Consider the following 25,449-nt stretch of genomic DNA (forward strand, 5'->3'; position numbering starts at 1 on the left):
AAGCAAGTTATCAAAAAGAACTTGTGAAAGAAGTATTTTTTCTAAAAGTACCAAATATATCAAACAAATACTTTTTTATTTTCATATTCCCCATCTTAAAATGTAGGTCTTTAGTTTTAAGAATGTTCTAACTTTAAAAAATGCTTAATAAAATCTAAAATGGTAAATTCTTTATTTCAATGAATGAAGAAAACTAGACTTCCAAATGCATTAAAAAAATCACCCTTTATGGCTTAAAAAAACTCATTTTTACATTGTTATTATTTTCCCTATGAACAATTTTTTTAGGCTTTGTTTTCCTTTTGAACAAGAGACAATATTTAACTCTAATAATAATAATTATATTTCTTCAGATTAATTACTTTGGTTTTTCAAAGATAGTTGGTGTGTTTTCTTTTTCACATACATTGCACACATGAATGGAATTCATTTTTCTTTAATTCATGATGGCAACTTTACAGACAAATAAATATCCACGAAATATTAAAACGCTCAAATGTACTAATGCTTAATTTTCAAAGTGCCATTCTTATATACCTCATATGGGTAGAGAAACTAGTTCTACTATTGTCATTAAAGATTATCCTATTTAAAGAGAATTCTAGAATAATATACAAATTTAAGACAAGAGAATACTGCTGTGGTGGTGATATACTATAACAAAAGCCTTCAAATGAGGTATATAAAGCATCTGTGATGCCATGATAATGACATCAGAATCAAGTGTGCTTTCACCTATACTACTGGTGTATAAATTGTCACAAAAAAATGTACAGTGAAACCTAACTAAACCGAATCCTGCATAAACCTAACATGTTTTTAGGACCGTCATACCAACTGTATGCGTTGAGAACCTAATAAAACCGAACATCAACGAAAACTGAACAAAATCTCCAAGTCCAGAAGAGGTTCGGTTTAAACAGGTTTCACTGTATAAATATAATACTCACAATACTTCAAATGATTCATACAATGATTTCTTTGAGAAATATATGTACCAGAAATAATGAATTTGATTGGTACAGCATTACAAACATTCCATCAAGGCACACACATACAAAGCTGCCTTGATTATATATACAAACTGATCCAGCAGTTCAATAAGTTATCATAGTTTAATATGTTTTGTAAAAGTACCCTTTATAATAGAGATGAGGTTCATTTTGCAACCCTACAAAACACATGTATTTTTCTTTTTTCTCTTCGTGTTTTCCCCGATGAAAATAAACCCCCAAAAAAGTTTTTATTCAGGTTTTCCCTTGTCATAAATTACCCAAATAATATTTTCAACAATAAAATATTTAATTTATAAATCTGCAGGAATGCATTTAATTTATATGAATAGCTTTTTGGAATTATGAATTTTTAAAAATATAGGGGGAAAAAAGGTTTTCATCAGAGCCCATTTTCTGCCTTTTTATACTTTAAAGCTCTGAACACTAGCTTTTGAATGCTTTGTAGGGTTTCTATAAACATAATTTATGAACATAAATAAAAAAACTTAAGGAAAATAATCGGACAATCCTCTCAGAGGACTATTACGTCCACTGCTATACACCTATTGTCTGCAGTAATTATAATTTTTTTTTATACATCTACTTCTAAATACATGGGCACATAGTGCAAAATCCTGATAATTTTCTACACGTAAATCAGACCTACATATAGTTTCCTCACATGTTTTTAAGTAATTACATATAAAAGAGTCTTCTCTCTATTTAATAACATGGCACTGTCTCTTAAGAAGCTGGTACATATTTTTCTAGTGTTTCTCAAAACATGAACCCAACCTCGTTTAATTATTTCTAATTTTATACACTTCAATGACCTTTATACTGAACAAAAAATGGAACGACATGGTTTTAATATGTGACTGGATTGACACTGCAAAATGCTGATACAAACATCAAGTTCATGGTTGAGCAATGTATAAAGCACATTTGTTTTTAATCATGATTTAGTTTTGCACCAATAAAGCAGAATGATAAAGTAAGAAATGTAAAAATAGACAGTTTTGTAAACAATGCATATTTTGATTTTCTAACAAAGACTGGTTTCAATTGGAAGGCACATGAGATCAATGACAATTTTCTACACAATACAACCTTACAAAAGGGACATATATATGTTGAATTTTTGGCAACATTCACATCTTAAAAACATTTCAGGTCATAATCATATCATTACAAGTTGTTTAACAACAGTTAAAATAACTTTAAAACTGTGTTTGTCCAGTAATAACATATATACACATCACACAGTGATAAAATATGGCAAGCACCAGGTGTCCATAACCACCGTTTGAGCTGGAGTTTTTCAACACTGGTCTGTTTTACCCTGCTAAAAGATTGCCATTCCACACTAACTTCTGTCATTTAAATCTGTAAAACATGAATAATTTAATATCAAATGATTTGCATATAAAAATCAGGGAATATGTTTATATGATTGGTCATTCAACACCAACATCTTTCATTCAAATCTGTAAAACATGATTAAATAATTATTATATGATTTGCATATTAGGGAATATGATTATTTATATATACAGTAAGTACTTCAGACTTGGTATTTGTTTGCGAGTGACTTTCTACAGTTTAGACAGCAATAAATTCCTTTAAAAAGACATTAAATCTTATTCTAAAAACTTATTTATAGTTTTATAAATTTCAAACATTCACTATGAAATATCAGCTGACAGGATTGATTTGTTTTTAATCATCTTTCCTACTGTCTATGTATAGTCTGAATTATTATGAATGCATTTTATTATTATATATATATATATATTGTTCAGGGTTTCCGAAAAGCTTAATGTGATAGAATATTTTTCTTTTGTGGAGGTGGGGGGTGGGACATACATTTGTGCACTCTCAGGAATTTCATTACTCTTCCTAATTTTTTATTAAGCAAGGTTATTCTTATAAGTAAGTTGTGATTTGGCTTATCAAATAACAAGAATGTGTCCAAAGTACACGGATGCCCCACTCCAATTATCATTTTCCATGTTCAATGGACCGTGAAAATTGGTAAAAAATATAATTAGGCATTAAAATTAGAAAGATCATATCATAGGGAACATTTGTACTAAGTTTCAAGTTGATTGGACTTCAACTTCATCAAAAACTACCTTGACCAAAAACTTTAACCTGAAACTCGCATTTTTATTTTCTATGTTCAGTGGACTGTGAAATTGTGGTCAAAAGTTTAATTTGTCTTTAAAATTAGAAAGATCATATCATAAGGAACATATGTACTAAGTTTCAAGTTGATAAGACTTCAGCTTCATCAAAAACTACCTTGACCAAAAACTTTAGCCTGCAGCAGGACAGACAAACGGACGAACAGACGCACAGACCAGAAAACATAATGCCCCTCTACTATCGTAAGTGGTACATAAAAATATGTTGATTATATATCAATCAATTGAATAACAATCTTAACTGTAATCAATAATATTCCAAGATATTTTCAGAAAGGAAGAAAACAGCTGATGGGACATAATGAACCATTTGAATCTGATGTTTTTATATGGATAAGGGTGAAGGTTTAGTACCTCTTATAAATCAGGAATTTGATGTTCAGTAGTTGCTGTATGTTGATGTGGGGTTATAAGTGTTTCTCGTTTTTTATATAGATTAGAATGTTGGTTTTCCTGGCTTAAATGTTTTTTTTACACATGTCATTTTAATGACCTCTATAGCTTGCTGTTCGATGTGAGCCAAGGCTCTGTGTTGAAGACCCTTTGTGACCTGTAGCGATTTACTTTTACAAATTGTAACTTGAATGAGAGAGTTGTCTCATTGGCATTCATACCACATCTTCTTATATTTAATTACCCAGAAATCAATGCAATCCAATTAAGGAAACAAGAAACAGAATCAAACTTTCCAGTCAAATAAAACAATCAAAGAGCTGAATAGCTCCGAGAGGAAAGACGGCCCTCGTTTCTATTTAATTGTTTTTTTGGAAAGGGGGGTATCTTTTGATGGTTTTCATGTAAAGAATGAAAAAGAGAACAGGTAGTACATTTAGAAAGGTTGACAAAATTGAAATCAATTGTTGTTTATGTAATTTCATTTCCATAGTTTAGGATTCAATTTGGACCAATGGAAGAGATCTGCATCTTCTAAATCTAAATATTTGATTAAAGTTGATAGCTCACTATCTAAAATTCAACTGAATTCTGTAATTTCACAACAACTACAACATTTTTGAAATCTTGATTGTGTACCACTTAACTGCAGGCTAGGGCCATTTTCTATTTTTTGTGACATTACTCTTGGATTTTTAAGTCTTTTCTTAAGAAAGTGTGGACTGAAAAATCTATTCAGTTTTAAATTTCCATTGTTAAAGTTCCCAGTTACTCTCATCACAGGGAAACAGGTACTAATAAAAAACAATATGATTGATGTAAACTGTGTGAAGCCTGTTTCCAAATCCTAAATTTGAAATATTTGTAAATTTCATGTATAAATATGTTTAAACTACAAAATGCAACATTTTTTTCCCATTTTTTTTTACCATTACAATGATTATGTAGGTACACAAAAAAAAAATTTAATAGAAGACTACTAATCCAATGAAATGTCACATTTTAAGTGTTTAAATACATTAACTTTTATTTTAGTGCGTAATTACTCATCAATTGAGGTGCTCCTGCATTGGAGGAAGATTTAAAAACAGAATTTTACAGAAAAAATAATAAAATCGTTTCTTTCCCCTATCTCAAGTAACCCCACGATCTTTGTTTATTTTGAAAGTTGTCGACCTACAAATTAAAGTATTGCATGTTGATGTTTGAATCATCTACAGCAAACATTATTATGTTCAGATTTAACAAATTATACCGATTTGTAATTAGTGCAGGATCTCTAAGAATGATTTAAATAACCAGTGAACTGGTGAAGGATATCCCTGCTTCTTCCAAGAATGACGTCACTATAAAATAAAATGTAGGTTGGATATATTTAGAATATTTCGTCATACTAATTTTTCCGGATTGTAAAAGAAACGTAAATAGTGTAAAGGAGAGCTCAAAATACGATAATTTCGTAAAACAGAAGGGAAATGTGTAAAAAAAGTGTTTAAAGTCAAACTATTCATTTTTGGGTCTCCTTCTCTTCAATCTAAGTAAGATTTGTTGGGGGGGGGTTCCACACTACAAAAACAAAATGAATGATGTGAGGGAATGTACCTCTGGTCAGCCCCATAGGGGATTGACGGCTTGAAGTTGTCTTTCCCCAAAAACAATTATCTAAACTATGAAGAAATTACAGCAGTACTTTTTCTAGTATCATTATGTATTAGTAAAAGTAAAATAAACTAATTGAAAAAATCAACAAGCAAAAAACTTGCTAGCAAAACCTATATGAAATTTCTTTTTATAATAATCGAAATTTTCAGAATAGGTTACTGGTTAAGACTATAAAACTATATTATAAGCAGAAACTGGAACCTGGATAATCAATACTGCATGCACATCGACCAGTTGTAACACTGAATATTCTTGTTGAGCACTGAGTAAATAATTATATATACTTAACAACCATATCGGCATTGAATGGACACGAAATTTAATTATTATGATCATTATCAAAGAATTGCCAGTCATAACAACTACCGATATTCATGCATAAATTCTGTTTTCACCTGCTTCTTTTTTTTCTTTTTGTGAGGTTAATACTTGTCGTTGTAATCGACATATGTTTTCTCTCTGTGACAAAAGGGTGCTTTGCTTATATGTATATAATTATCAAACAAGTGATTGCATTAAAAATCATATTGAATGTCTCAACCCTTAAACACCCATAGCCTTCTTTGTAATTTTGTCAAAAATCTATAAATAATATTATAATATGGACCACAATGGAAACACCTTAACAAAGCACAAGCAAAGACAAAAATCAATTCCATCGATAATCACATGTTTTATGCAACAAAATGGCAGTTTTATTTATTTGATTATTAATTTGCAAACACTGTTTGAAATGATATTTCCTCATTTAAAACAGGGAAATTTTGCCAAGGGCCTAAACTTATGGAATCCCTTAAAATCCATCACATCCTCCCTTATTTTTTTATTTATACATAGCAGTTTTAATACAACATGGTCTTTAATAAATATATTTTTAACATACTTTTTCCTTGCTTTTTTATGTGCCACAAAAATTACTACAAAATTGTATACAGCATATTTTTGCAACCAGTCTTCACGATGAACTATCAAATCTACAGACCTGAAGCTCAATTTTTGAAATTTTTTAGTGAGATTTTGTTGACCTGTAGATATCATTTTTACAGGCCCGAGAGCAAGTGAAGACTGTGCAACTAGCCCATTCTTAGCATTTTCCCAACTTTGTTAATGAATTAATATAAGATGCGATCCAAGTTTGACTTGTTCATGATGATTTGTACTATTTTCTGCTTGCAAAATAAGTTGGTTAAGACTACTAATTATAAATACCTAAACTGCCTAAGGCATGTTCCGTCACACTAAGACACAGCGAGTCCAACTGAGCATAATTCTCTGCAGTGTCTGTTGATGATTGTTCGAAATCTACAAAAATAAAGAACATCTAATGGCTGTTGTATGCTCTGACATTTATTCTCTCAGGTTGCATACCAAAATATTTTGAAACAGATTTTGGGCAAACAAAGCTTCATTTATTTCTTGCAGACTAGTTGTTCATGTATAAGAACACTTAATATCTTTCTATGTGCTATAAAAAAAACCAATTCAATTCATAGACGTTTGGATTATTGGAAATATAAAACTGTGGAAGACATACTTCTTTGGCTACCTATTTTCTAAGAATAAAAATTGGTGAAATTTTTTTAAATATATTTACCCAAGTATTTACAACAAATTTAGGAAACCTAGAATAGTGGAAGTATATTTCAAGTCATTTTTTTTAAACAATTGTGTAGTACATATATTTACTTGACATGGTTAGTCCGTAGCTAGCTGCTGATCTTAACGGGGCTGAATATGTTCTTGCGACAGGAGCTTTTCCATGCTGTAAAAAATAACATTAAATAACATCAAAATTGGCAATTATGTATTCAAATTTCAAAGCATGCATTCAGACCATTGATTTACAACAATTGTATCTTAACATTTCAGACATGCTATGATTAACCCATATAAATATTAATTTTGCTTTATGTGCATAATCTGTGTTTCCTCTACAAGGGGTATAACTCCTTTGAAATGCAAATATGCACATTTTAAACAGCATTTCTGTCAAATATTGTTCCATTACAAAGAAAACAGTAAAAACAAAATTGCAATGACTAAATTGAACGACTACCTGACTACCCTGTTTTTATTTTATTTTTCTAAGACACCTATGATCAAAACTTACTTCTAATAAAAATGACTGTGTGAACATATCTGGATTCAATGAACTGTTTCTCTGTAATGGAGCATGTCCACTGGTTGTCCCTCCTACTATAGACCTTTTGGGACCGATAGTAAACTGGGGACCAGATTTTTGTAGCCTAATCACTGGTTTCTGCACTATTCCTCCTCTAGTTGACATTGGGAAAGTGTTTCCCCACCTAAAAACATATTCGTTAAATTATAAAATGTCATTAATAATTTTGAAAAATTTTGACGCTCGAATAAAAAAATGTTAAAAAGACCAAGTACAGTACGAAGTTGAAGAGCATTGAGGACCAAAAATGCCTAGCACATCAAATTTAAGTAAATTTAGCCAGATATTTTTAATATGTTGATTTACAGTTTTTTTTATTTGAAAGATTCAGGTCAGGTCTGTCCATAAAAAAAAAGAAGAAAAAAAAAGTATTATATAAAATAAATGTATAGAAATTCTGTGTACTTCAGCTTTCTAACAATATTTGGGATCTCCTATTTTGACATCATTAATTAGATTTTAGTTGAATCTATTTTTTCATTGTTAACATATGCCATGCATGCCTTTTTTTAAAATACCATGAACCGAGTGATGAAAAGAAATTGCTCATACAATGCAAAGATAATTTTTTCCTATCAATTAAGTAGTATGACTACAAAAGTTTTGACATGATTTGAATTATTAACCTAGAAGTGCTAGATTTTTATTAGTCCAGTAAACAAACCCTATTTTTCTTCGATCATGACCATATTTACTATAACCTTGAGGTTGCCATACTCTCTGTAATTGTAATTTCCATGAAGCAAGTAACTTCTTCTGTTTGTCAGTAAAAGCCTGAAAATAACAAAATGTTGAAATTATATTTATCAGTATGGCTTAAGTGAGAAAAGCAACTGAGTTGAGATGACCAATATTCTGAATCTGAATAAATACATTGCAAGGCCAGTATATGGCATCAGTGGCAACGGGAGAGAGGCGTTGGAAAATTAGTCAAACGTTGTGAGAGAAACCAAAGTTTTAAAGCTCTCAATTGTCTTAGCACACACGAGATTGTCTGGTATGGTTCTTACAAAGAATGACTGTTTGTATTGATTAGATTTGCTAGGTGGAATTTTGAAGCACCGGCTGTTGTTTTGAGCAAAATCAAATATTAACCTGTTTATCACTATCATACCTATGACGATGTGTCAATTTCATTAACAACACCACACGACACCTTAGTTTCTAGCGATAAATTCTCAAATAACTCAACTCTGCTGAGAAAGGAAATTTTCAGTCAGCATGATCAAAGGAAAATTTCGTAAAATAGCAATATTTTTTTAATTGAAAAAAAAAACAGAAATAAAATGAATAACATTACTTTTTGTGCTTGCTGTTTTAAATTAAACATAATGCTTGCATTGATATTGCCATTTCCGAGTCAAAAACTAAAAATTTAATTAAACATATTGAAATACAATTTTTTTAGATGCAATTAACTGAAAAACATGAAATGAATAAAAATAATTGTGCAAGAGAAAATTTATGCACTTACTTCATGGTTGATACATTTTTCTATCAGTATCATGTACAAATTACAACTCTGGTCATCTGGCTGACTGCAGACAGACAGCTGTGTACAAACTGAAAAATAAATTCAATATCGGTTAATATGTGTTCACCAAATTTCTTGAAACATTCATAAATTTGCTAACATAAACATCATTTGATATTTTAATATGTCTTCTAATTTAGCTTTGATTGATTGATGCTTGATTTTAATACACAGAATCAGCGCAAAAAAAGGCTATATTCTGCGAGCGCAGTTTTGAATAAAACTTTAGTTTAAAGCCAAATTACTTATATATTTACAAATAAAATTTATCAATAATATAAAGTGATTAAAATCAAAATCCTTTTATACTAAGGCCACACTTACAAAAATATTTTGGTTTGCCCAAACCCTACCCAAAGGTTGAGACAGTGGATAGGTAGGTGGGCATTTTCTTTTCTTTTTTCATTATGGCCTAATGCAACCTGTTTATATCCTTATTTTATAATATAAACTTTAAATTTCTTCATCTTTATTCAACAAAACAGAAAATGAATGAAGAATGTGTCTGTTTCACGATTGCTCTTGTTCAAGCTTGCTTATAATATTCATAAAAATAATTTTTAAGATGGACAGAAAGATGGTCAAGGGCAACACTTAATACCCCTTTGCCTAGTGGTGTGGCATAAAAATTTCAGTGGATTCATTATTGACTAAATTCTGAATTCCAACCTTTTCCCATTGTCCTTGTAAACTGGGAAGGAATGTCATTAACAGCAATAGAATTGTCACTTTCTGATTGTTGATTAAATCCTTTCAGAGGACTATTTAACATGGATTTCATTTCATTTAAAGCTTCTATCAAAGATGCACCATCCATTATTTCCTGGAAAATAAATATATAGATTAAAAATCAGTATGCAAATACATGAAATAAAATATTTACACCTACAAGAACAGAAAGAAACATTCGTTTGGTTTATACTAAGACGAAAATCTAGTAAACATTATATAATACTTTCCCTTTTAATGCAGGTAAATCTTGAAATTTAAGGTGTTTTTGCTGCTAGTACTTTTCAAGTTTTGCATATTTTTTGGCACTCTGCACATCTTTTTCATCATTATTTAAACTTTACAGTTAAATATTCTCACTCACATGAGTTTCAATTATTTCAAGTTCCCATAGCTAAAAAAGTACAAAAATGTCCCTTTTTGTATTCATAAGTGATTCACAGAAAAATCTGCAAGTCAATGGAAAACCATTTTAAATCTTCAGGTACTTAAAATCATTTTGTAAATAATATGCTTTTCAACAACTGTTTGTAAAGAAATACAAGTGAATCCAGCGATCAAAATTCCAATTTGATTTATACCTTTTCCATATCTCTCAATCTAGCTTGTCTTTCCTGTAACTTGGTTATACTCAGTACAATCTTGTTTCTAGCACCTTTGGTTACATTCTGGAAAAAAAAGTTATGCTTCTAATTAAAGTACATTCCGATTGGAGTTACAACAGGTCTCATAATAATAATCTCAAAAATGGATGTAAGCTATACTTGGACAGATTAATCATTGTCCACCCACTGGTGTTGATAAGTATACTCATTAATAGCAAAATAACATGTACCAATACAAATTCTTTAAAATTTCATTTAGTTATAAATTCTCAATTTTATTGTTGAAGCAGTATTGAATGTCTAATTTTCACTGGAGTCTATTTGAAACTCAATGGAATTGAAAGTTAAAAATTCCATTTGCATTTCTCACCCACGAACTTAAGCCTTCATTTTGTTTTTAATGTTTTACCTGAGTTTCCAGCCATTCTTCTGTCAAATTCATCATTTCTTCATATGTCATTTGTTGGAAAAGATAGGCATACTTATGTAACCTTAAAGACTTCAACCACATGGGAACATCTGAAACAGAAAATGCAATACATTTCAATTTTGAATGCTTATTATATGAATATAAGTAGTAGATCTTTCGAGTTCCTGCCTTTTAAAATATTACCACTAATGAGTGATCAATATTATATGTTTTGGTCAATATAGTAATGACAACAGAACTAAATGTTTTATTTTATCAAGTCTGTGAAGTCATTTATATTAGATGATGCAAAGACAATGTCATATTTATACATGTAATACACTTTATGAACGACTTGTATGAGTGCATCAAATGCAACTTACAAAAAGTATGTCTTAGTTTTTCAAAGACCTTAAATCACAACAAACTAAATCTTCCTCTACTTGTCTTGAGCAAAATATCAGTTTTACTTTATAGTAATAGAACACTTATCATTGCTAAATGCTTCAATATTGAACTATTTGATTTTAACTCCAGTCCCCTCAACTTTAAAATGTTTAACCTCAGACTTTGTGAATGTTCAAATTCAAAAGTTTAAATGAATATACATGTATCCTGTTACAATGGTTTTGTATACTATTCATTTTTTATGATGCAAGATAAGAAATGGAATGCTTAGAAATGGCAGTAAACCATTTGAAATTTTCAAACTTTGAGCCTATTTTTACCAATACCATGAAAGAAAAATTTACGTTGACTTGAGACCAATTGTACTCCACTTTAAAAGTTCCTGTTTACAAAGGTAAAGGTCCATTTATTGACACAATACTCACCTCTCATACCACTTCGACCTTCAAGAAAGCTGTTACGGGTAGGTTGTGGTCCATCTTCCTGATGTGTGTCACTACTACTACCAGATGATGTGATACTACTCTGTGGAGATAATGGGGCATGCTCTATACGGTTTATCTGTGTATCACTAGATGATAACCATTCATTGATAGAAACATTTAATGTGGAAGGTGGAGGTACTAAAGATGTTGTTCTGGTTAATTGTGCATGAGTACGAGTTACTGAAAACAAAAAGTAATAAGGTTATTCAGGCCATAATAAATAATAGGTTTGTTTGCCAAAACACTACCTACCCAGAAAAAAGCTGCCTACTCAAATTCTTATATTGTCCTGATTTGAAGAAGTTTTTTTTTATCAAATAGGCATAAAAACTAATAAACATCTGATACTTCAATTTCTTTAAAAAAAAAAAAAAAAAATGCCTACCTACCTACCCACTGTCTCAACCTTTGAGTAGGGTTTGGGCAAATCAAAATATTTTTAAGTGTGGCCTCATAATACAGGTACATTATATTAAAACATGTTTCCATTTTCAATCCTTAAACAAAATGACTTAACAGTAGTAGTACAATATCATGAATATATTAGATTGCAAAGTAAGGTACATGTGATAATTTAAAAAGAAAAGATAGTTTTATAAATGATGCTTGTGGTATTTGTTAAATCATATTTGCATTATGAGAAGTGAAAATGTATAATATCTTTTTTTTAAGGTTTGTTGTTAAGATTTTTAGCATGAAAAAAAGCATAATAAATCAAAATCTGATGTTGGCTTCTAGCTTCACAAGTATATTTCTTTACCATGTTTACCAGAAATGGAAAATGCATATTTGGTTGCTCATGTGTCACCTAATATAAGAAACAAGAAATCTTCTAGGAGACAAACAATTCTACAAAATTGAACATTAATTTTGTATCTAGTCATTATTGTCATACTGATACCAACATGATTTAGATTAGACAATACAAAGCTGGACTGTCAGAATTAAACACATGTCAGAAGCACTTACATGGAGGTTTTGTAGGATATCTAGCAGGAGCAGAATATGTAGCATGTAAAGTTGTGTGATGGTTTTCTTCACTATGACTATGTTTTTCTTGCCAACAGTTTGTGTCACTAGATTTTTCACTATTTTGTTGCTGTTGTTGCTGGATTCCATATGTAAATATTTCCTCCAACTGACCAATCCACATGGTGAATTGTGACCGTTCCTCACTAGTGCATGCTGGATGAATCAATGAATATGACAATAATTGTCTAGTGTCTTCGATGTGACTTCCATTTTCCTTTGAATATGACAAGATAATCGGAATCAGTCTTAAGTATTCCTTTTTGGCATCATTGTTACCTGTATGAAGAAGTGGCCAATGGGCCAACAGTTTAGATATAGCACTTTCTTTACTTTCATTACACAAATTGTGAATATAAGCTGAAACAGACAAGAAATATTTTTAGTTATGAATAATAAAAGTATTATTTAATTTTGAACTATCTTGCTTCATGTCCTAATCAGTAAACAGAATAATATAACATGTATAAAGGTTAATTTTCCTAAGGGTAGTTCCATAATTAAAAGCCATGTTGGGGGTGATGGTAGACAACTTTCTAAGATCCTAACAACACATTATGTCATGTTAAATCAATTTGAGTGTATTCAATCCCTGCACTCAAATTTTTTTTGGAATAGCACTTAAAGCTTAAAGCAACAAATATTTAATGTACATGTATTACATGTATTATAAAAGTTACAAGGCTCTCACCAATAATCCACAATAGTCATTTTTCTCCTTTTAAAGCCAATGAAGGTTGGAGTCTTTAAACAACTGCCCATGGCAGGTGGTTAAAGTTGTTTTTGTCCAGATTACTATGTCATAGATATAGGAAGATGTGGTGTGAGTGCCAATGAGACAACTCTCCATCCAAATAACAATTTAAAAATTAAACCATTATAGGTTAAAGTACGGCCTTCAACGCGGAGCCTTGGCTCACACCGAACAACAAGCTATAAAGGGCCCCCAAATTACTAGTGTAAAACCATTCAAACGGGAAAACTAACGGTCTAATCTATATAAACAAAACGAGAAACGAGAAACACGTATATATTACATAAACAAACGACAACTACTGTACATCAGATTCCTGACTTAGGACAGGTGCAAACATTTGCAGCGGGATTAAACGTTTTAATGGGCCCAAACCTTCTCCCTTTTTCTGAAACAATAGCATAACATCACAACATATAAAAACATACGATAAAATATCAATTAGCAGACTTAACTCAATCAAAAAACGTATGATTACACAAAGAACGAATAAATTTGATCTGCGATATCTGAATACAAATGCACAGTTAATTAAATTTTAGAGACAAACAGTCATGACCAAAAGGCTATCAAACAAATTCAAACACACTGAGAAATATTTAACCAATCAATGTATGCATTTTACTATGTATTTGTAAGTTTTGTGACTGATCTAATGAATGTCTTGTGTAAGCTTGATAACCTAATTCAGGATATTTCAATTCAGTTCAAAACTTAAAAGAGACATTGTTCCTTAATATCATGTTTATTTTTAATTTATTTTTAGTAATTACTGATCATAATTTGTAAGTACCTGATTGGTTAGCTTCTTTCTCCAGCTCTAGGATATCACTATAATTCCTCTGGGATAGCACTTGTGACAAGAATCGACACTGTGTTGTCGTAGCTCTCATTAACAGAGAATATAATGCTACAGTTTGTTCACATTCACTCCAGCTCTCAAACCAACTGTAGATAGAGTTCATGTGATCACGAAACATATTATTAGACTTCATTCTGTTGACTCTGTTACATTCTCTGAACTAAAAATATTTGTTCTGAAAGGAAAGGAAATAAAATGATGAAATAGACAGAACAAACATGACAAATGTTCTTTCAAAGGAGCTAATAAACTTTACCTACAATATTTTCATGCTTTTACAAAAAATGATTGGTTGATTGTTAGTTGCTTAACGTCCAGTGGCAAATATTTCATGCATGTTCAGGACAAAAAAGGTAGAAACTTCTTGGGGGAAACAAAATAAGTAAATACAAAAATTATTGACACAAGAGGTATGTCTTGTCTGTATCCATTTTTAATACATAAAGCATACTGCAAATATTGAAATTTAAATGGCAACTACATGCATTAATCTTGAGAACTTTCCTTTTAAATTATGTAATTAATTAATATAAATAGATTTTCAATGGCCATTAAAGGTTTGTTTGAAGCACTTACAATGTACAATACATAATCATGTCCACTGGACTTAATGAAATGTCAGTATCTAGATTGATTTACTCTTGTTTTACTCATTGTCCAGTGGCAAATATTTCAAGCCTATTCTGGTCAAGAAACTATGAAATTGAATACACATGCACCTTCTTAACCAAGGCATCAGATTAAATATTCCCATCCTAATCATGCTTTCTGGATGTGGAGGCAAATCTATATAGTCCACAAAACAAGCAGCCTCTTAAATCTTTGATCAGAAGCCCCTGGTGACCATGTGTCTATACCCCAGTCATCCTTGGGGTACTTTTACTCTTGAGAGACTTTATACTTTTAAGCCTCCAGACTAAGAACTTATAATATTTTTGTAATAGATTATCATTAAAAAAGATCTGGCTAATATAAGAAAAGGTTAATGTTCTGGGATTACACTTCATGAAGACTTTCTAACGTACATGATGTGTTCTTCATTGAAATTTAAGTAGGATTAATCGTAGTTTAAAATGGATCAAAGACTCTAATGACTGGCTGTTTTTTTTTAGGAATATTCTAATATAAACAATGGAATATAGACTTTACTTAACATTTCAATAAAACAGGAACCCAGATGCTCCGCAGGGGGCAGCTTTATATGACCGCAGAGGTTGAACCCTAAGCAGTTTTCTAATTTTTATGGTCGTATAATAATCTGATGGTGATCATGGTGCAAAACATTAATAGGTTTGCAAACTTTCTTTGGAGTTCTATAGATCTGGGTTGCTAAAAAACTGTATTTTATTTAAAACCTAATTTACAAATTTAATAATAAAATTACAATAAAATGTAGACACAAGCTGTCTTGTCTATCAGAATATGTATTCATTATTGATACATAAAGTATAATGCAAATATTTAAATTCAAATGGCAACTACATGTATTAATCTTGAGGACTTTCCTTTTAAATTACATAATTTATCAATAATAGATTGTCCTTAGTCAGTTTTGTTTTGTTTGGAACACTTATTAATTTTCTTTCTACATTCTCTGACACAATAAGCTTTTTAAAAAAATATAACGTTATTTCCATGTATGATTTATGATAGTAAAGAAATTGACAGAATATATAAAACATTGATCATTCAACTAAATGTTTTCCTTATAAATCTTATGAATTGAGCTTTTCAAATAGGACATGTATGTAATACACTTCATTTTGTGGTAGATTGTGTATTTAAATTATTGGCTCTTAAAGAGAACCATTAGAAGATATAGTTTGTTTACATTTAACATGAAAACTAGTTCTATTTGATCCTACTTCACATGTAAGAAATAATATTTGTCATCTTAATGTAAATATTGAATCAATTTGTTTTATAATGTTGATTTACTTTTAAAACTAGCTATTTAAATTAATCTTTTTACTCATAAATGCTTTTAACATGTTTAAGTATTGATCTTTATCTACAAGTCATGGACCTAATTATTTCTATTTTTAGAAAACTTGTGATGCTGTTTATATTTTCATTTAAGAGCTAGATCTTGAATTGAAAGTAAATTTTTTTTCATGGGTTTATCGCCATAATAATGTTTAGTTTATATCAGGGGCCAGAAACAATACTTTTTAATACACGAGTGTTAAAATTTAGATGCATATTTCTTGATCATGTTGATGTGGTTTAATAAATTACAAGTCTTGAAATCTTAGGGTTGTTTCATTTTCTGATATGCTGAATCTAAATATGTATTTGGACTTTTGTCACAGGATTTTTAAAAAATCTATTCTCATTTTCAATTTCTATTCACAGGGGATATAAGGGATATTATAAATTATCTACGTTCATATCCCTAGACATGGATATTTTAACACCTAGAAGTATCCATGTACAGACTTCAGGTCATGGTCCGCAAATAGTAAAAATATAACATAAGGACCTATGAGCTACGGTTCGGCATCTAATATGCAAATAGTCAAAAAATAACATAAGGACCTATGAGCTAAGGTTCTGCATCTAATACGCAATGCAAATAGTCAAAAAAAAACATAAGGACCTATGAGCTATGGTTTAGCATCTACTAAAATCAGTGCAAATGATCGAACACAATAAAGATAAAATTGTGAGTGGATTTTAATAATATCTACATTTTGGAAATGCATATCAAGTGTTATGGAAAACCACAAATTTGAGCCTAAATACAAATTCCCTCATTGACCACTGCGGGGCTATTCTATATCCAGTCATTATGTCCCTAAGTCGATCCGACCCAACGTTGATCCGGCCCCATAATAAGATAATGAATAATCTAAACAAACTGTCGGTTTTCCATACCAAAAGCTTAAGAAGAATCCTGCGCATTTTCTGGCCAAACAAAATATCTAATGAAGATCTTCTAAACCAGTGTCAGCAAAATAGCATGGGTACAATATTAGTGAAAAGGCGTTGGAAATGGATTGGACATGTCATCAGAAGAGATAGTAATTCCATCACTAGAACAGCATTACATTGGACTCCAGAAGGAAGGTGTAAGCGAGGAAGACCAAAAAACACATGGAGGCGTACTGTAGAAGGAGAACTGAAGACCATGAACAAAACATGGGGAACAGTAGAAAAGATGGCCAAAGACAGACAGAAATGGAGAACCTTTGTTGCTGCCCTACATGCCGATGGCATACCGGGCAGTAAGTAAGTAAGTAAGTAATCTATGTTGACTTCTAAGAATTTGGTGATGAATTTGAATCAAGATAAATAATTTTTTTTTAAAAGGAGAGCTAGAATTATATTTAGTCCAATGGAACCAATAAAAAATAAATCATCATAATGACTTACTTTAATATCAAATCAGTAGTCTATAATTGATGTGTTTATTGTCTGATGATTGTGAACAAGGTAATGCTACTTAAAATCACTTAATTCAATCACATGATGGTCATCCTGATTGGCAAAAGTTACATAATCAACAAGGTAGTTTGATCTTTTATTGGATGTTATAATTATTAATTGTAATTTTTTCCAGGTTGGATCTGAGACTACTATACATTTGTATTTTTATACCCTCAAATATAGTCACTATATTTTTTAAGTTGACAATATTTTTTATTTAAAAAAACAAATACTTGTTATTTAAATTATTTACATTTTTAATCATTTGAGCACTTAGTAACTTTCAATAAGCACCTAAGCACCTAGCCTAAATAATTATGACGTCTGGCAAGGCTATTTCAATTTTTTTCTGGGACGCCTTCCTGTATTAATAAGCACCTTATTATGGGACCCTATCAACACAACAGATCAATCATCATGATCATGTATCAACACAATGATCAATAAATGCTTTATGGTCATAAACTAATAAACATGATAATTATACAAATGATCATGATTTCTCATTCAACAAAACAAACAAACAAACAAACAACAAATACAAGTAGTTAGTAGTTCAAATAATTAATACGAACTCGGAAGTCTTGTAAGTCTTGTAGGGTTAAAGCATAAGATAATCATTTGACTCTGAGATTCGACTAGAAATACCATGAATACAAGCAAAAAGTTGTTCGGTGTGAGCCAAGGCTCCGTGTTGAAGGCCGTACTTTAACCTATAATGGTTTACTTTTTAAATTGTTATTTGAATGGAGAGTTGTCTCATTGGCACTCACACCACATCTTCCTATATCTACTAGATGCGGAACCATAACTCTTATGGTCCTTTTTCTATTTTGCAGACCATAGATGTATGGTCTGCAAATAGTCAAAAAATAACATAAGGACCTAAGAGCTACGGTTCCGCAGCTAAATATGTACAAGATGTTCAAATAGAATATTTATTTTGTCTCTGCAACTGAACTCTGTTTACACGTTTTTCTAGCAATCTTGTGACGCCTACTGCTAAGAACAATGTTACAGATATAAGTCAGATTTTTTACTACTAAGCCAATGTTCGATACATTAAAATATGACTTTAATACTCTAATAGAATACACATCGTTTTTTATGACATTTTGACATTTACATATCTTTTTAAGTTTTAACCACCATTATATTATAATAATAAATAGGTTTTTAGTGTAGATTGGTTTCTCATCTGACTGTTAATCTTTTGAACCTTTGTTATTTCTAAAAAATATAGTTCTACTGTTATTTTACATACGTTTTCACCCCCCTTTTCTGTCATGGTCATGTTTTGTCATTTGTAAATAGTATAGAGCAAGTAAACAACAACTTTCAGTCATGAATGTCATAATACAACTACTAGAAATAATCCTACGACATGTTTACCATCATAAATTTGCCAGACAGGTATTATCCAGGTGACTGTCTGTGTTGACAGGGAGGGACATCCATTTTGTTTACAGTTTAGTCACTAGCACAATGCGATTACTAAACCTTCTTTTCTTGAACATTTACGAAACTTTTGAAACTAAAATAATATTAAAAACATTGACACTTACATTTCCTACTTTTCCTTCACCTCAATGATTTTGAGTAGCCTGCACGACTGAGGAATTTTTGTTTTGACATCCCACATGTTAAAAATACACAGATGAGTGACGTCATGATACTGCAAAGTATGGCGGTAATAATTAGAAACAGAAATGTCATGTTATAGTTTAGCTTTCATATAAGAAACTATTAAAGAAAACAACAGCAACATTATCATTTTAATTAGAAGAACTGGAAGAGAGATTGTTTTATTGATAAACATCAACTAATTACGCAATATCAGCCATGAAATTTATCCAAAGTGACTAGCGAACTTTGACCTACATCGAATTGAAAAGCGCCACCTCTCGAACAGGTGCCCCTAATCAATTAATTGAATCAACTTCTATATGCGTGTTTGTGTGTCACATTATGTGTGTGTGTGAATATTTATTTTGAAAATGATTAAGTATTGTCGATTTTTATTGTTTAATGCTTCTAATTAAAATATACAAAAGATATATTTGTATTCCAATTATTTTAATATTTTAAAGGGGAAAAAAAGCAAACGGTAATTTATACTTTTTCAATTGTCGATTTTTATTGTATAATGCTTCTGATTAAAATATACAAAAGATATATTTGTATTTTCAATTATTTTAATATTTTCAAAGAGAAAAAAAAGCAAACGGTAATTTATACTTTTTCAATTCAATTCAATTAAAAGTTTTATTGCCTTTGTGACATATAACAACAACAAAAACAAATAAAGACAATAACTAAGTAACTCAAAATATATACACAAATTCACAGGTGCTTGAGGACAGGATCCTGTATGAGCCCCATATAGTCCCCCCCCCTTTTTTTTATTCATAAATCTCAGATTTTTCGCACAGGTGCTTGAGGACAGGATCCTGTATGAGCCCCATATAGTCCCTCCCCTCCTTTTTTTATATTCATAAATCTCAGATTTTTCGATATATGTCACTGACTCAGACGTACTTATATTTGTACCATATATATACTAATATATCATATTTATACTCTAAATATGCATGCATGTTTACTACCAACGTGAATCTCGACTATAGAACGAAGAGATTCACGTTGGGGAACAGTCATTATTTATCAGCTAAGGGGGTCGGTTCAAATTTTCACATCAAAAAGTTTTGTTGGCAACCCCCCCATAATTTTTATGAACCACATAATGACCCCCCCTTAAAATGATGTTTCATAAGTATGACCCCCCTACTAAAAAAAATCCCTATTAATTAACAGTGGGCAAATAACTATGGGAAGAATGTGGACATTGACACTATCTGTTACCGAGTATGCATGGCAGAAAGAAATTTTCCCTGATTGCAGTCATTTTCTTTGATTTTTTATATTACATTCTACAATTATAAGTTCCTCTGGTATCTTCTGTCCCTCTTTTCTATTATTTAGTATAAGTAGCTTGAACTTATTAATTTGGTAAAGATAGTTAAGTTTGACTGCATGTTAGCAGTCATTAATAACTGATATTCTCTAACTATTTTCAAATATTTTTATTGGATAAAGCAAAAAAACTATAAGGTGATTTTATATTCCCTTGATGTTCATCATAACCTTCAATGTTCTTTGTTTTGAAGCTGATAGACCTGGGGCCGGTTTCACGAAGGCTATCATAAGACATGTCATAAGACATATCTTAGGACATGTCTTATGATCCTCTTATGACTATCCTAGGACATATCTCAGACCTCGTCTCGAAGCTGTCTTAGGATGATCTTAGCTAAGACATCCTAAACCTGTCTCAAGTTCTTTAAATTTTCAAATATAAATATGATTTACGGAAAAAAATCATGTAAATGTAGTATGTCTTACCATAAATTATTCTAAACGTATTGATCAATATAAATGACATAATTTGCAAAATAAATATAAAAAAAGTAAAAGTCATTTATTTATAAATTATCTTCAAACAATACATCAATATAAATATGAAATTTTTAATGAAAAATTAAGAAAACAAGAATATAAAATGATAATTATTTTGGTACAAGTGAGTTGAATTCAATTTCGACTTTATTGGTTATAAAAGGTTAAGGGATAAAATCGTGCAATCTTGATATCAATTATACATCGAATTTACATTGTTGACAAATCATGATAATCCGTCAATCTAGAAAAATTGCGTTAAAAGCAGGAACAGGAGAATAGATATTTAGATGTTAATAAGATATTTTTTTCAAAATTAATATAAAAAATAATTGTAATTTGTATAAATAAACGTATAACTATCCTAAGACCATCATAAGACACCTCTCGCGTTGTCCTAACTTTATGACCAACTTTAAGAGATGTCCTAATTTAGGACCACTTTGTGAAACCCACTTAGGACTAAGATATGTCGTAAGACCATCCTAAGACATGTCTTAGTCCTAAGACAGCTTCGTGAAACTGGGCCCTGATTTTGGTTACCTTTTTCATTTTAATTCTACTTTGAATAAAACAGCCTGAATACATGAAATATCACATCGATTTTTTTTCAGATTTTTTTTTTCTTGAAACACGAAATTTCTGACACATGCAAGAAGAAAAAAAGACAAAATAAGCATTTAAATGAAAAAAATATAGATCGCAATTTAACTCGAAGATTCGTGTACAGAATGAAGGAAAATGTCTCAATACATTTAATGCCTTTATTAAAATTTTAAAGTTTTATAAATGTTTTGTGGATTTTATTTTTCTAATAATATAGTTCTAGGGAGTGCAACTTATGGTTGTGGTCCGTCCTGCTTCAAATATGAATATACACTTAACATTATTTTGGAGCTTATATTTATATATATATATATATATAGACTTTAAACCTATAAATACATGATATATATATATATATATATGCGAAAGCAAATTTACAGATCTAACATTGTTGGGTTGATGTTTAGACGAGTTGTATATATATATATATATATATATCATGTATTTATAGGTTTATTATTATAAGAACATTCAATTTCATTTCAATGTGGAAATGTTTTACAAAATCCCTGAGTGTACTGTTTTTTGTTTGTGAATGCCATGCTACCCAACAAAATGAAAGGCCCTTACTTGAATCATTAAATATTCTTTATCTTAATCGATAACTTTGTAATAATTTAATAAATTAATAATTTCTATATAATTATCACATGATTTTAGAATGTACACATCTTTAACAGTCCTACATCTATCCTAAGAAATATCATCAACATGATTTTAACACTTTAGAAAGTTGGAATAAACATGTTCAACTGCATGTTCAGAAACTTTTCATGTTTTATACAGTTGTAAATCTTATGAATTAGTTGTAAATTTTCACATCCTATGGATAATGAACCATAACAAATGAGTGATTAGATACACTACAAATGAGAGATTGGGCATCCTGCTGGTGCTATTAAAGGTTTTAAAATGACAGAAATCATCAAAGAGATTGCACACTTACTTACAATATCGTCAACAATTTATATACTTGACAGACATAAAAACTTTCATTGTGTGACCCCCCCAGTAAAATAAAATTTTTGATGGCAACCCCCCCAGCTGTGTGATTTTTTTGATAATGACCCCCCCTAAAATGCACCGACCCCCTCAGCTGATAAATAATGACTGTTCCCTTGATAGTAAACATGCATATTTAGAGTATAAATATGATATATTAGTATATATATGGTACAAATAAGTGTAATATATCGAAAAATCTGAGATTTATGAATAAAAAAAAGGGGGGAGGGACTATATGGGGCTCATAGAGGATCCTGTCCTCAAGCACCTGTGCACAAATTCAGGTAAATATTAAAGGGTCCCCTGTCCTCAGTTCCATTGACTTTATTATAAAGGATCCTATTTCATTCACTTGTGTTGGTGTTGATGGGTTAAGTATATATAACTTTGTCATTGTCAGTGATATTAGCAAATTAATTACTTTCTCTTGCCTGTCTTACTTATTACAGTCAACATCATTAAGATAAAGATTTTTCTGAAAAAGGTTAAAAAATGAAAAATTATCGAAATTCTAAAGGGGCCGCTATTGGTAGCGAAACACGAATACTTCAATTATTTCTCATTAAACATACTATTAAATGAACGCATAAAAACATAACTTACTATATTTGTTACAATTATAACATGCATCTATGAAATAAACTTGGGACTGACTTTTCACATAATTAATAACTATAAATATCAGAGAGAGCAATAATTTCGCTTTCAAAAAAAAATGGGGGTATTTTTGTCTAAGTCAGGGGTTTTTTCGCGAGAAATTTGTTAATTAGTTTTTCGGCTATCTATCAAATATGATTTTTTTTTAATTTATCACTTTCAGTTACTGGAGAAATATGGATTCAAAATAAAAAAAGAAATCATCCTATAAGGGTTGGACCAAGGATTTGTCTTGTATTATAGTACAAATCCTTGGTTGGGCAAACAGTTGTTCCGTAAAAACTTTGTTTGCTTTCTAACTCAAATGTTACATAATTCATAATGTCATACATGGTACTCGTGACCAAAGTCGTTTGGAGTCACACATATTCTGCCACCTTCCAGAACAAATTGTCAAGTGGTGGCCACCACATCTATATTTGCATAATGTATATGAAATTCAGATAGACATTTCAATCAAATTGTTGTCCCAATTAAATGTTAGAAGCTGAGAAGAATAAGAATGCGCCGACCAGTTTGTTTTCGAAAAAAGGGAAAGGGCGGGCACAGAAGGACTTTTGTTTTACTAGAGGCTCTCAAGAGCCTGTGTGGCTCACCTGATTATACTTTGGTTTTGGAAATCATGTAAAAATAGAGTAAAATCACCAAAGACTACCCTTATTTTTATTGAGGCCAAATTTGGTTTAATATGACGGCCCCGTAATTTAATCAAAAGCAGAAGACTTTTGTAAAGATAACAAAAATTACCAACAAATTCATTAAAATTGCAGTAAATGACTTTATAAGCACAAGAAGTCCAACAAAATGTCAATTACATTCAATGTTTCTCTAAAAAATGTAAATATTTACTGTAGGAACTTTGTTAAACTAAGACCTCGCTGGTGGCCATCTTGGAGGATTAATCACCAACAAAGTTAGAACACTCAGTCGGCAGTCCATAAGGAACATTCATGCCATGTTTTGTCCATTCTTATATTAAGTGGTTCTCTAAAAAAACAACATTTGTATGTATTTCCCTTAGTGTCCTAGTATGTTAAACTAAGTTCATCTCCGGCTTCAAAGTTAAAACACTTGGCCAGGACATCATAAGGAACATTCATACCATGTTAGGTTTCATTCCCATTCGGCGGTTCTCAAAAAGGAAACTTGTTTGTATTATCCATAGGGTCCTATGTTAAACGAATTTCCCCGCAGGTGGCTATCTTGGATGATGGATCAGCTACAAAGTAGCAACACTTTGTCAGCACCTCATCAGAAATATTTATACGTAACAATATCAGGATTCATTCCGTTCAATTTTACCCTAGAAGAAGTGCAAAATGTAAAAGTGAACGATGACGACAGCCTGCATGGGACGGTCGACGACGACAGACGATAACGGACGACTAGAAAAGCTAAAAATTAATAACTTGGCATTGTATGTACAGAATAAAAATAACTTTGCACATTACAGTACGAAAATGAGTATCCTGCAAAAACGGAATGCTGGAAAAAAATATGTACAAAAGTGAAGTGACTATTTTCTTTTTTTTTTGCGCGGAAAAAATAAAACAAACGCACGGCATTTCCCTTTCGTTTTGTTTTTATCCAGTCTTTATTGTTTTGATACCGTAAAGGATACAATTTAAGATATATACACACAACTTTAGCCGAAATGTACATACATCTGTTGCCACTGGTCGTCAGTAGGCAAATACCAATCAACCAACCGAGAAATTCCAAATAACATAGAATAAATCATTATAATATATGTACACAATAATTTGGGTATGTTTGGGTTGATTGATTTGCTGTTGTTTGGCTAATGTTCAGTTACAAACAATTCAGGACAAGACAAAAAAAACAAACTTAGCCACATTATTTATGTATGTGCCTGTTCAGTGGTTGTCGTTTGTTTATGTGTTACATGATATTTGTTTTTCTTTCATTTTTTTACATAAATAAGGCCGTTAGTTTTCTCGTTTGAATTGTTTTACATTATCTTATCGGGGCTTTTTATAGCTGACCATGCGGTATGGGCTTTGCTCGGCATTGTTGAAGGC

The 25,449-nt window shown here is 30.9% G+C and overlaps 1 protein-coding gene across 2 annotated transcripts; it reads right to left on the reverse strand.

The window, feature by feature from the left end:
- Positions 1–1,202: 1,202 nt before the first annotated feature.
- On the reverse strand, positions 1,203–19,403 carry LOC134711295 (protein Smaug homolog 1-like). Of its 2 annotated transcripts, none has more exons than XM_063571823.1 (13): positions 19,249–19,403; positions 14,186–14,429; positions 12,579–12,998; positions 11,550–11,789; positions 10,717–10,826; positions 10,284–10,370; positions 9,643–9,796; positions 8,914–9,002; positions 8,104–8,213; positions 7,368–7,563; positions 6,944–7,019; positions 6,467–6,559; positions 1,203–2,381 (listed from the first exon to the last, which is right to left on the reverse strand). In XM_063571823.1, the coding sequence occupies exons 2-13, from the start codon at positions 14,385–14,387 to the stop codon at positions 2,362–2,364; spliced, it is 1,797 nt and encodes a 598-aa protein (XP_063427893.1). In that variant the 5' UTR covers positions 14,388–14,429; positions 19,249–19,403; the 3' UTR covers positions 1,203–2,361. The 2 variants fall into 2 exon arrangements, with proteins under 2 accessions (XP_063427893.1, XP_063427894.1); XM_063571824.1 differs by lacking the exon at positions 19,249–19,403 and adding an exon at positions 19,076–19,166.
- Positions 19,404–25,449: the final 6,046 nt, after the last annotated feature.

Source organism: Mytilus trossulus, chromosome 3, assembly GCF_036588685.1.
Source record: "Mytilus trossulus isolate FHL-02 chromosome 3, PNRI_Mtr1.1.1.hap1, whole genome shotgun sequence".
Taxonomy (NCBI): domain Eukaryota; kingdom Metazoa; phylum Mollusca; class Bivalvia; order Mytilida; family Mytilidae; genus Mytilus; species Mytilus trossulus.